Source organism: Anabrus simplex, chromosome 6, assembly GCF_040414725.1.
Source record: "Anabrus simplex isolate iqAnaSimp1 chromosome 6, ASM4041472v1, whole genome shotgun sequence".
Lineage (NCBI taxonomy): Eukaryota > Metazoa > Arthropoda > Insecta > Orthoptera > Tettigoniidae > Anabrus > Anabrus simplex.
The window spans coordinates 38,476,334-38,490,649 of NC_090270.1; the positions used below are offsets into that span (position 1 = coordinate 38,476,334).

The window sequence follows — 14,316 nt, forward strand, 5'->3', positions numbered from 1 at the left end:
CAGAGTCAGTCCCAAGCCAGTCTTATTCTCTGTGCGTCTGACATTCGTGAAGCCTCTTTCAGATGGCGCGGGTTAGACCGGCTTCCGCATTTAGCCGCCAGTCCACTAAGGCCTAAACCAAGAACTGTTGTTCAAACAGAACTTTTCGGATAATGCGGAGGTGGAGAGTAACAGCACGCAGGAGAAATGTTTGAGCAGACAGTCCGTGGCGAGTCACAGTCCCACACCGACACTTGTTATTTGACAGTTTTTATGCATGTCATCATACACAGCGGATCAATCGTGCTCGCGACATCAGTACTGCGACCTGTATCAGAGCCCTATAGTGTACCTATAAGAAACTAGAAATGGGTTTAGACGATAAAACTAGGCCCACTCTCACTCATTCAATATTTGTCATTTTCTTTCTCATTTCAATTTAAAAGTCATTCATCTGCTTTTTTCGTTTCTTGTGTGATTTGCAGCGGTTTTTATGGAACCCGAAATAGACATTGAGAACTTAATTTTAATGTTGGAAATACCAGTGGTCTCCTGTTAGGGAAAGTCATACAGTAGCGGCGATTCGGAGTTAGAAGTTGAGGGGGGACAAAAATTTATAGACAGCAAAAACTACCTGAGTTTAAGGGCTATAGCAGAGGGGGAGGGGGATGGCATAAAAATTGAAGAAATATAGCTACAGAATGGTTAGTTTTTTAATGCACTCTAAGCGAATTTCGGTAGAGACGTAAAGGTTGAGCCTACCAACAATGATAGTACTATACAATTAAACTTTCACGAAAGGGACAACAATTACACATGTATTACAGTTAAATAGAAGTTCAGCATGATTATACAATTAAAATATCTTAGTATTTGACTACACATTAACAAAGTTACAGGCAGTAGATAGAACTACAGACATTTACTGACCGAGACTAACAATGACGAATACGCGCAGTAAGAGGGTGAATCGTACCTGCATTCGTGTCCTTGGCAAAAGATATACCCTTACTACACCTTCCTTGCAGCATGTGCTACACGCTATTGCGCTGTATGAATCCATTAGCCGCAACCAACAACCAATGACTTTGAGAGTATTTCAGTTAGGTATTTGTCTTAAGAATTAAAGAAATTGAAGGAAGGAATCATCTGGAAAAATAGGGATTGCACAAATTCCTTTTTTTTTAAAATATAATTCCTAATTTCAGGTGATTTTTTAAATAACTCAAGTTCTTCAGTCTGCTGAAACTTAAAAACGTCAAGTGGCTAAAATGGAAAGAAAAAAATTTCCCCATGAAGTGGGGTGGTGACTGCCGCCCCCACTCTCCCCCTCTAACCGCCGCTACTGGCGGAATATTTCAGACCCGTTGTTGAGAGAGTATCGTCAAAATTGTAACCATGTCTTTCTCCAACGAAATTTGAAGGACACAGCATTCTTGAAATATTTTTGAATTTTCTTAAGTTTAAAAGGTAAATGAAGACTATGATGGTCCATATTTATCACCCACAATTAAAACAGTGTTGAAAAGGATGCGCTGGAAAGCGCGGAGAGTTTTTCACCACTCAACCCGCTGTGTGTGTGTGTGTGTAAGTCTGAAGCGGGTACCGTACACCGGCGCATACGCACGGGCGCGTTTAACTCCTGCGCCGTCTGCAAGAGGCCCGAGTGACTTTTGTAACAACGTACATATATTAGACCTAGGCCTACTGTACTTGTGTGTAGCAACGTACGTAAATTAGGCCTAGGCCTACTGTACTTATGTGTGTAGCAACGTACGTAAATTAGGCCTACTATACTTGCGTATACAGCTGACACGTTGGCGTCTAAGTTTATGTTCCTAAGTGAATTAGTAACAACGTACACAAATTAGGCCTAGGCCTACTAACACATAGTGGTTTGCAGGACATTCAGTTGTGGAGAAGAAAGCTAGACAGTTTACAGATGATGAAAAACTATAGTTTACTCAGAAATCAGATACTAAACCACACATGAAACTTGTGCAAATCGCCCAGATAATTGTTAGAGACGGCGGTGACGTGTATAATTTGCGTTTCTAAGACCTTTTTTCCTTTATGTTTTATGATGTTGGTGTTCTTAAAATGTATTACAGTAGAAGTCTGTTACAGCAAGTACGGCATATAACTAGAACTCTGTTATAGCGACGACTTTGACCCTTCAAAATTCCTATATTAAACTGTACCGTCCTTCGGTTACAGCGAGAACCCTATCACTGGGGCATCCCTTATTACGAGCGATTAAGCACACGTGATTTTTTCCGTTACTGATATTTATGCACCCCAGCGATGATATTGCATGCGATCGATTACATTCGGCATCATTTCCTCGCTATGTGCACTAGCGATTTATCTCATCGGCATTCGAAGGCGATGTAGGAGTCGATTAGTAATATCCGTCGACAGCTGTTCTGTCAAGAAAATTCGAAATGAAAGAGGATAACATGTTTTTGTAATAAGTGCATAAATAATCTGGCCGATAGCACTTGTTAACTAGTTAAAAATAAAGACTGAAGTAAACAATATCTTAATTTTAATGTTATATACGGAAATTAAGTAAGAATGTGGTACACCTCAAGATATGGCAGAGTACATCACTGATTTCAGAGGATATTTCGTATCTTCTTGCGTCTGTTACGGCTATTTACATGTAAATTTTTCGCGAGGTTATTTCTATACATGCGTTTCAAATATGTTTTCAAATATGTATAGGCTAAATATACGGTTAGGTAGGTGACGCTGTTTGAAGAAGAAAGCTGAGGTGTTTGCCACAGAAATCTCTGGAGTGATACTGTATTTCCCCGAATACAAGACTTGTTTTTTTTTTCTCTCAGAATCTCATGCGAAAACTTAAGGGTTGTTGCATTCGCGGCCTAACAGTAAGTTAACGGATACCCCACTGCTTCTTTTCACACGTGCACTGAACTCGTTGACAATAAACGACCGCCTCTTTACTACACATCACTAGCCGCGACAACCAGTTGTGCAGTGCCTGTGTATTTCTCAATACTGCAGAATAGCATCAAAACATGCAACCCTTCGAATTCTTAGAAAAGCCATGGCTACTCAGTGGCAGAGTCATAACGCGCCTATTGTACTTGACGCTTACTAAAATTAAGGTTTACAGACAACAGGAATATTTTCGTGATGGATAGTCATATTGTAAAGATAGGCGGAAAAGTTACTTCCGGCAAATTTTCAACGGGTTCTAGTCGATATTATGATGCCAGTTTTTAAGTTAATGTTTATTAAACACTCTGAAACGTAGAATAATCGTGCAGCCACAAGAAAATACGGCATAGGCCTAACTAAAGCCAACATTTGGCGTTAGCGTGAAGACAAAGAGAAAAAAAAATTCGTACTGTACAAAAAATGCATTCAGTGGTCCGCAACAAGGACGCTTTAAAGAAGTGGAAGATGAAATTGTGAGGTATGTGCACGAAAAACGCAAGGGCGAAATGGCCATACCGTGGCGCAATAAACTCATTCGTTGACTTTCTACGTTCACGATTAGGGCTATACATCGCTAGCCGCTCAATTTGGCTGAACCCGACAAGCAAGACGTGCGTGTAGCGGTAGCCGGTAATATATGACGCTGCGTAAAAGTAACAGTTGTATAGACAGCAAGAATAACTTTCTGATGGATCCTTGTATTGTAGAGACGCATGGAATAGGTCTTGCCGTAAAATTTTCAAAGATATATCTTCAGTATTATGATGCCAATGTTAAGTTAATGGCCCTTAATCCCGCGATAATAAAGAATAATTGTGCAGCCGCAAAAAAAATAAAAATAAAAATAAAACGGCGTGACGAAAGTCAATGTTTGGCGTCTAAAAGCAGTCTAAAAAAATGCGTAGGCCTACTGTGCAATGAGGTATTCATATGACTTTACAAACTTCTTTTTGAGCCTGATCTAAAGTTTTTGAAGGAAAAAGTGGAGTTCATCTTTGATTCTGAGAAATACGGTACTTCATTTTTTCAGAATGAAATTAAACACACACTTTCACGTAGTATCAGATTACGAAAAATAACAAACAAGTAAGCCGTAGTGTGGATATCATCTGCAGAAAAGCAAGTTCTGAACAAACTGATTGCCGTTTCATACCGATTTTAAAGTGCATGAAGGGTTTTTCGACTTTTATACAAAATCGGATATAATGACAATCCGTTATAGAGAGTAAATTTTTCGCCGTTATGAATTCTCGCTATAACGGGCTTCTACTGTATTTCATTATTTCATTAATTATAATTGTAAACACATGTTTATTTTCATCGTAATCATGTTTAGTTCAAACCTAACCTTAAATTTAGCAGCAAAATTTGTTTAATTTTTTATGTTTCCTCTTTATGACATTTTTCGGCCCCCACAAAAAAATCCTAACCAGTTTTGACTATACGTGAATACTGCTATCATATTTCTTTCTCAATTTAGCGAAGAATAACTCAATCTATAAATTTGACCGTATTAATGGTCTATATTGGTCCGTATTGACTACTTAATTGAAATAAGGTTGGTATGGCCTTGCCTCAAATTATGGATCCTGTTTTACTATAGCTATATTCTGCCTTGGTCTGTACTGTCAGCAGCACGTTAAAAGTGAATTGTGACCAAGTATTAAGTAATGAATAAAATTCCTCATAATCACTCAATAGCTACAAAATGCCTACGGTTAATGAACACTGGGAACCGTGCAGCAGGAAGAAATTACGATGTCTGAGAAATTTTTATTCCCGAATGGTGGAGGAAAAAAAAAAAAAAAGAAAACAGCTTTAAAAAAATTGTAATACTGGATATATTACATTCCCAGCGTTCTCGCCAGGAATGTTCGTCAGCCGGGTAGCAGGAATGAGTTTCCAGGCGGGGAATACTACATAAAAAATACATGGGAAAATATTTTCTTGTATTCGCCTCGGGACATTAACAGCAATATCAGACAGGTAAACATTGACTGCAAACTAACTCTTAGTGGTCTTTTCACACAAAAAAGATAACATTTTGAATTTCTTGTATTCTACTGCTTGTTCATAATCACCTAACACCGGGACTTATCACTCTTGCTGTGGAATGCTGTACAGGTTTGTATAGTCATGAGGAATCGAGCTGGCATGCGACTCCACGTTAATCGATACACCCTCACGCACGACACTGCGCGATAGTCAACCTAACATTTAAACTCCGATGTAATTGATGCAATTATGCTGACAGTAATGAAAATTTATCATATAAATAAGTCGTTTTACAGTCTTTACATTTTAATTTGGAGCACCCAGTGACCCATGTATTAATATTGTGTAAACTAGTACACATTTAGGTTATGTTAGTCGGGCGGTCTGTAAAAACGGGAAAGTCCTATGGAGAACACTGATTCCGATACAGCTAATACCTAAATGCACACTCATAATACATAGGCGAAATTATCAAATTATAAATATCGAGGAAAGTAAGAAAACTGCATGACAATTCTGATCCAACAGGTAATCTATCAAGCAGCATGTGAAGATTATGAGTTTCTTAAAACAAATTTACATTTTGTTTCATTTCGGAGTACATCATTATGTTGGATTAATTCCTTTTAAATAAAAGAAAGCCATTTTTCTTTTTGATTCTCTCCAAAAATTAGGGTGCGCAAATGATTTAATGGTGCGGATTATTCACGTGTATACGGTACTTGAATAAGTGATCTAATTCACAGAAATGACTCGATGGCAACAAATATTAGAGAACTGGGTGCTTTATGTATTATGGAGCATACTAAAACATGGAACAAATCTGTAGTGGTTGATAATGTGATCTGTTGGATGTATATGAAAAGGAATGTGTATTGGGACACACACCAACATCTAGTCCCTGGGTTTAACTTCCAATCAAAAAGATTGGATAGTTCAAAATAATCTGAATTATATTCACTGTCACATTATTTATAATTATCTTATCAGCTTTAATGACCTTAGCTTCAATTCTATCCAAAAAAACCAATATCTAGACATGGTTAAATTCTAAACCTAACCACGATTCAAACCCAGGAGACATTGAACTGAAGGCCTCGACACTCGACTATTAAGCCACAGAAAAACAATATATATACAAATCTCCACCTTATCAATACAAATTTATTTTACATTAAGCAAGTAAATATAGTCAAATAGTCAAGACTAGTTTCGACCCCTAGGGGGTCATCCTCAGTTGACATGCAATAAAAATTGTATTGTTCATAAAAACATCACATATAGTGGTAAAAGTTTGGACTAATTTAGACTGATCATTAATGTTGGTATGTCTAATGCATGACTAGTGTGCATCGTTCATGAAGACACATATCACCTTACTGCTACTACCATCCAATTTCTAGGTTATATAATATGGAACACACATATGTTTGTGTAACTCAACAGTGGCAAGTTCAACTATGTACACAATTGGCTATTGATTAGTCACATGAAAGTACAGAACACTGGCTTGAACATTTCTGATTGAGGTATCAATGCAACACTTTACTTGCATACATCCTAGAAGCTAAATTCAGTTTGTAAGGCCCATTACTTCTGATTGAAACTTAGTATGAAGTTAAAATTTGAATAAAAATATTTGCTAATGCAGACATTAAAATGTTGTTAAAATGGGCATATAGTCAAAAACAGTGGTATGTATGCCACACATGTCTAGTTAAAAATACATTACATTGATGTTGTTTATGTGCGGTACAACATGTACACTGATTAGGAATAAATGAGGTTTGTATATATAGTGTTCCAACAAAATGGATCCATAAAAATATTATATGTAAAGACAATTGGTATTATAATGATCCGCTGCAGATCAGGTAATGCTGTTTATTTGTCTGGAGATATTATTGGCAGCTACAGATGTTGGAGTTATTAGAAAAGTTAATGGAGCATGTTTTCTTCCGTAGTCGCGATGTTTATAGTTGGTGGCATTAGTCAAATATGTTGAAAGTTATGCGTCTTGGTGCACGTTGATTTGTCCTGGGAGCTTATATGTTGTAAAAAACAAGGTGGAGTGTCTGGAAATAGAAATAATAGTGTGATAATGTTGTGGATATAAAGTGTAATAGTGAATCGTATGTCGTTTTACTTACGTAAAATGTTGGAACCATGCGTTCTTTGTAGCTGCCTGTTGGGATCTGATACGTGTAGCTCTGAGATTGTAGTTAGCGGCGGTAGAGGGGAGGTTTGGGGGGGTGGGTGGAGTGTTAGTGATGGGAGTGGGGTTGGAGGGGAGAGGGTTTTGGGGCGGTTGATTTGAACATATCGATTTTTGTTTACTTATTCTTTTGATATAGAAATCTTTTAATAAGGGAATTACTGCATGGAAAAGAATATTGTTTCTGTCTATACTTTCATTTAGGTTGGAGTTTGGATTCACGTATTTGTCTAAATTTATGTAAAATTCTTCTATTATACTGAGCAAGGGACTTTTTGGATTCATGTTAAGGATTTGCATGTCGTTCTTAATGTCCGTGAAATTATGTTTTTGATCGTCAATATGCTGACCCATAGCTGAGAAATGTCTGTGTTTGACGGCGTTTACATGTTCATTATATCGTATTAAAAAACTTCTACCGGTAAGTCCTATATAGCTGGCTCGGCAGTCGTTGCATTTTAGGCGATAGACTCCTGAGTGATTGTATTTATTTATGTTATTAACTGATTTGGAATTGTATAGTATGTTGGTGTTATTGCGTGCCGTTTTATATGCTATTTTTAGGCCTTGTTTTTTGAAGATATTTGTTATGGGATGTATATGGTTATTGTTGTAGGTAAACAGTGCATATTCTTTTTTATTTTTAGTGATTCTGGTTAGCTTGGTTTTAGGTTGGTTTTTGACTTTATTGATGATCCGGTTTATCATTTCTCTTTTATATCCGTTTTGTTTTGCTATTTCATGGATTGTGTTTAGTTCTTTATTTAGATTTTCCTTTGAAAGTGGAATGTTGTAAGCTCTATGAATCATACTATAGTATGCAGCTCTTTTATGAGCATGTGGGTGGGTGGAGTCTATCTTTATTGTATTTGATGTGTGGGTAGGTTTTCTATATATATTGTATGTTAGGTGATTGTTATGTCTGGTTATGGATATATCTAAGTAGTTAATAGTATTGTTGTGTTCAGTGTCCATGGTAAATTTAATGTGGGGATCTATTCTATTTAGTTGTTCTAGGATTATGTTTTCATTAGTATGTCTATTGTCCATGATTATAAATGCATCATCGACAAACCTGCACCAATAGATGATATTTTCTATTTTTTTAATTTCTTGGTGTTCTAAGTAATCCATATATATATCAGCTATTATGCCTGATATTGGTGATCCCATGGGTAATCCTTTTTGTTGATAGATAGTGTCATGGAACTTGAAATAATTGTTATTGATAGCGAATTGTAAAAGTTTAATAAATTCATCTATTTCCAATTTGCTTAGCTTACTGTGGTTATAAAGGTTGGATTCTATGATAGTGATAGTTTTTTGTGTGGGTATATTGGGATACATGTTTGTTATATCATATGTTGCTAGCTTGTAGAAGTGTTCTATTCTTATATTTTTAGTAATGTTGCAGAAATCTATTGAGTTTTTTATGGTTTTGTTTGCTTGAAAAACGTAATGTTTTTTAAGGAATTTTTGTATGTATTTGGATAATTTATAAATAGGGCTTGGTCTATAATTTATTATGGGTCTCATAGGAATATTGTTTTTATGGATCTTAGGATAAGCTTTAGCTGTAGGTATCCCTGGATTCATGGTGGTTAATTTTGCAGTTTCCTGTTCGTTCAAAAGAAAATTGGTGTTTTTTAGGAGAATTTTTAAGTTTTTCTGGATACTGTTAGTAGGATCTTTAGTCTTGATTTGAAAAGTTTCATCTTGAAAGCAGGTTTTTGTTTTTGTTATATATTCCTCTTTATCCATAATAACTGTAGTGTTTCCTTTATCTGCCTTTGTTACTATTAGGTTATTTTGCTGGATTTTATTTTTGAGTACCTTAATTTGTGTTTGGTTTGTGATATCTTGATTCTGAGGTTTTTGAGTGATCTTATCAACATATTGTGGTAGTGTTTTTTTAATTTCATATCTAATTTCATTTTGTTTTTCTTGGGGTATTTTGTTTAGAGCATCTTCTGTTTCAGTAATAATAGTGGCTATGTTTTCAAATACTGAATTGTTTTTCCAGTTATGTTTTTTACAACATATAAGCTCCCAGGACAAATCAACGTGCACCAAGACGCATAACTTTCAACATATTTGACTAATGCCACCAACTATAAACATCGCGACTACGGAAGAAAACATGCTCCATTAACTTTTCTAATAACTCCAACATCTGTAGCTGCCAATAATATCTCCAGACAAATAAACAGCATTACCTGATCTGCAGCGGATCATTATAATACCAATTGTCTTTACATATAATATTTTTATGGATCCATTTTGTTGGAACACTATATATACAAACCTCATTTATTCCTAATCAGTGTACATGTTGTACCGCACATAAACAACATCAATGTAATGTATTTTTAACTAGACATGTGTGGCATACATACCACTGTTTTTGACTATATGCCCATTTTAACAACATTTTAATGTCTGCATTAGCAAATATTTTTATTCAAATTTTAACTTCATACTAAGTTTCAATCAGAAGTAATGGGCCTTACAAACTGAATTTAGCTTCTAGGATGTATGCAAGTAAAGTGTTGCATTGATACCTCAATCAGAAATGTTCAAGCCAGTGTTCTGTACTTTCATGTGACTAATCAATAGCCAATTGTGTACATAGTTGAACTTGCCACTGTTGAGTTACACAAACATATGTGTGTTCCATATTATATAACCTAGAAATTGGATGGTAGTAGCAGTAAGGTGATATGTGTCTTCATGAACGATGCACACTAGTCATGCATTAGACATACCAACATTAATGATCAGTCTAAATTAGTCCAAACTTTTACCACTATATGTGATGTTTTTATGAACAATACAATTTTTATTGCATGTCAACCGAGGATGACCCCCTAGGGGTCGAAACTAGTCTTGACTATTTGACTATATTTACTTGCTTAATGTAAAATAAATTTGTATTGATAAGGTGGAGATTTGTATATATATTGTTTTTCTGTAAAGTAATATCCATCAATACGGAAATGAAACTTATAAATAACAGTATTAAGCCACAGAGCAGGACAAAAGTCCATCGCTTGTCATATTAAAACTAAATAATGCAAGATGATTTATGTAGTTAGTTATAAATGTAGATAATTACTAACCAATATCCAAGTGTATATTTCGATCATCTCGAACAGCGAGGATGCCCTTGTCAACCTGTATGATCACTTTGGACAGCACACTTGCCACATGTGATGACTGAAATAAAGAATATGCAGCTTTGCGAAGTGAATCAAGCCGGTGGTTAATGTGGTATAAGGAAGAAACTACTTCCCTGCTGGGAGCTGGAGCTACTTCTTCCTTGCAGCTTCTGCTCCACAACTCGGCTACATCCACTGAAACAGAAGTGATATTTGTAAGTTCAACATTTCTAAACATATAATAGGTGGTGCAGGGAGAATGTTTTTTAAATCAAGACATCCAGTGTCAAAGTGAACAAGTTTCATTAATATGCAATGAGGAGATAGTCCACTTGGAACAGTGCTGGAAGGACTTTCACATGTAGTGCAACACTTACCGTAATGGCTCGAATAAACAAAAGCCCTGAACTTTTGAAGGTATTTACAAAAAATATTTGCTCCCACCCAGTGTCAGCTGGAAATGGGAAAATAAGGACGAGGATTACAAAAAATATTAAATAACGAGTAATTACAACATTTTCAAACTCACCTTTAACAGACAATTTAACATACCCCAAAGTAAATCTAAGGGCCGCAATTATAATAAAGGTTTAAACTGTTGGTTCAGTTTAAACTTCAGTTTATCTGTTAGTCGTGTATTATAAAACTTAATCTTAAGTTTAAGTAGAGATTAATTTTACTGCCTTTCATCTACCGTCTAAACTGAAGTTTAGGAATACATAACCTTACAACATGGCAGAACGAATGGATTTCGAAGATATTTTTGAGGTGTTTGAAGAAATACTAAGCGATGATGAAGTGGTTCAAATTATTGAACGACCACAGGCACTACAAGCTTTCTGAGCAAGCGGACGTCACTTTGATATATGGAATGAGAAATAGTTTTTAAAAAGGTTTAGGCTTACAAAACAGACTGTCATAACCCTATTTCAGCAAATCAGTGCTAGAATAAAACGTGCAATGAAAAGGTAAGAATGTAAAAAATGACCTTTTTAACTGTTTGAATGTCAAAATTGTAAATTTTAGAAAATAAAGTAACTTCCTTCTATTTCAGAAATCATGTTGTAGAACCCCTCAGTCAGATACTAACAACAATGCGGTTTTATGCCAGCCATAGTATGTTTGTTAAAATGGGAGATTTCAGAGAAATTCATAAGGCCACCGTTTCACGGACTATATAAATATTTCTGTACTATTTGCACAAGCAATTCCATTTCCTTTGAAGTAAAATTAGGACAACGTTTAATGCTTTTATCCACCATTTTACCTACAAGACGTAAACAAAACATTACCGAGTCATCTTTTCTCGCAAGTCACTGCTACCAAGATCGTATATTTCCTTCTTCACCTCAGTTTAAGTTAGGCCGGCTGTTACAAGACTCAACATTGGTTTAAACTAAAGTTACAGTTTAACTCACAGTTTAAACCCTCATTATAATACCAGCCTTAAGAATATTTTTTATCTTAATGATATACTATGGTCATTCTTCAGTTAAATTAAGTGATGCTGCTAAGCAACAAATTTATCGGTATAATTTGCCAGTAAGCATACTGCAGGAGTTATGTCATTAGCACTGTCCCAAACACTGTATAATTTCATTATACCACTCCTGGCTTGCCTTGAATTAAGTCACCCAGAACTTTTAACTCTTGTGCTACCTAAAATGTCTTTAGTGCAATAACTCTTGAGACTTATTGGATAACCTCTGGTTTTATCTCTTACACAAATTCAGTAACAAGCCTATTAATTTCAGTAAGTGTTCCTGTCTTTGGTAGTGAATGCTTTGCTTGATGTGTTTGCATTCTTAAAATCAATTTTGCCTTTCCACCAAGGTCATGTTACACTTCAGAACTCCAAACTTAATGGCAGCCTGTACTTTATCAGCATGTTTTGCTCCAAGTAAAACCTACAGTTTGAAAGTTATGATACAACTGTTCCTCTCACCCTTTATTTATCTGAAGAGAAAACTCCTTTCCACATAATCCGACATGACTGCACAAGTGACAATTATGCTATTTGAAATCGCAAGTCACAAACAGAAAAAACTGCCGAGGTTCAAGAAATTTTGGTTTATTTACGACGTTGACTTAGTGAGGTGACTTCCACGGTACCAGCCAGTACAGTTGGGGAATTATACCAATACACCTTCATGAAAAATTCGGACCAACAATAACACAGCATTATCAGTGGTTTCTTCATACGAGAAGAGGGATCTTGCCACATGGTAAAATATCCAGATGTTGCAACAGAAATTAAATGAATAGTATATCTGCTTAATACTAATTCTCTTATTTGGAAGGAACTCCTAATGACTATAGTTAAACAGTAACATATTAAATCCATGTGGTAAACCTGAAAGGATCTTCGACGCATTAGCTCATGAACAGTAAAATAAAAGTTTATTATTTATCCACTGCATTTTATCAGATACTTCGTTAAATTATTAGATTACTGACCGCTATTAGGTTTCATGTTTTGTGTGAGTAAATCTGTAGGAAATTACCAACACACAATTAAGTCATAACGCACATTCTATACAAATAATTTGAGTCAAAATATCAATCTACATACTTCCAATGAAAAAAATCTCTAACATTCCATTTGCACATTATAGCTGTAAAACTAGACTAGAATGAATCTATATAATTATTTTCATAACATATTTATACTGTACTACTGAAATCCTGTAATGTTCTCTTCCCCCCCGCTATCCCACTCCTGTACAACTGCATTATTGTGCGATACAACATATTGCTGTTTCATGGACAATATGGTCTCACAGCACCTCTTCCAGTTTTTATTGCTCTATGGAGCAATTCTTTGTTACAGATATATTCGAATTCCACGTTCATTTGCTCGAGGAAGGAGTGTAATTCTTAGCGTAATCAATAGCGAGTGCCTACCATCATTTATTACTAGGGCTTGGAAGTTCATGCATTTGCAGGTTTTTTGGGGGGTTAAAAATGTATGCTTATACATTATGCACGAATTATGGAAATTTCAGTCATTTAAACATGCTTTTATGGTGCATACAACTGCATATTTTCATGATTTTGATAAATGCATCATATTTTAATATTTTTGTGCCTATATGGCATATTTTAATGTTTAATGGATTTTACAGTATTTTTTGATCAGCATTTTTCATCTGGTTGATGTTAGCAGTAATGTTGCACATGACAACTTGTCATGTGGTGAGGAGTCCCCGTTTCATCATCTACACTCACGTTTTGTGAGTAGGTGTCGACTAGCTGTCCATTGAGTCGTGTTTTCAAAAAGCTTGAAGAAACTGCAGAACACTAGACGAAGTGGGAAAATGGTACATTGAACGCAAGTTCATAATTAACACTGAGAAGACAGAAATGATGATCAGATCAAGAGGGCAAATACCAAAATCAACAAGAATCACCTTAGAAGGGAAAATAATATCACCAAAGAATACAAATATCTAGGATAACACTCCAGCCGTCTGCAAAATGCTTCACTAAGCACACAATAGAGAAAGCGACACAAGCAATTAAAAGCAATAAACGAAATAAGCTTCATCAGAATACTAAATATTGACACAGCAATGACGCTCTTCAAATCGTTCCAATACTTACATATGGGATTGAAATTATATGGACACACCTGAATGAAAAGAACAGGAAAGAGTTAAAGCAACATACATTAAAAGGGCAATCGGAGTGGCAAAAACAACAACATCCAGGATTAATGTACCTTCTCGCGAGGGCAACTTTCCTCATAGAGGATTTAAGGACAGTGTACCCCTTACCTAACACAACGGCATCGGAGAACCTACTAAGAATACTAATAAGGAAAAGAGAAAATGTACCCAAGGAATTCTATGGAACTGGGGCCATGATCGATCGTACATGGACAGCAGTAAATTTCGAGACGTGGCACGTGTTTACAAGACTTGCAGTACATGGATTCCACCACGTCATTTGCAAAAACCCAACATACCACAAACCGTCAAACTCGTGCGAGTGTACAATATG

At 35.8% G+C, this 14,316-nt stretch overlaps 1 protein-coding gene across 1 annotated transcript in view; it reads right to left on the reverse strand.

Annotated features, from left to right (window-relative positions):
• LOC136875848 (abnormal spindle-like microcephaly-associated protein homolog) overlaps positions 1-14,316 on the reverse strand; it is a 277,845-nt gene that overhangs the window by 143,156 nt on the left and 120,373 nt on the right. Inside the window, exon 6 of the mRNA XM_068228216.1 lies at positions 10,276-10,509. Coding sequence (XP_068084317.1) covers positions 10,276-10,509 — 234 coding nt within the window. The remainder of the gene's footprint in view (positions 1-10,275; positions 10,510-14,316) is intronic.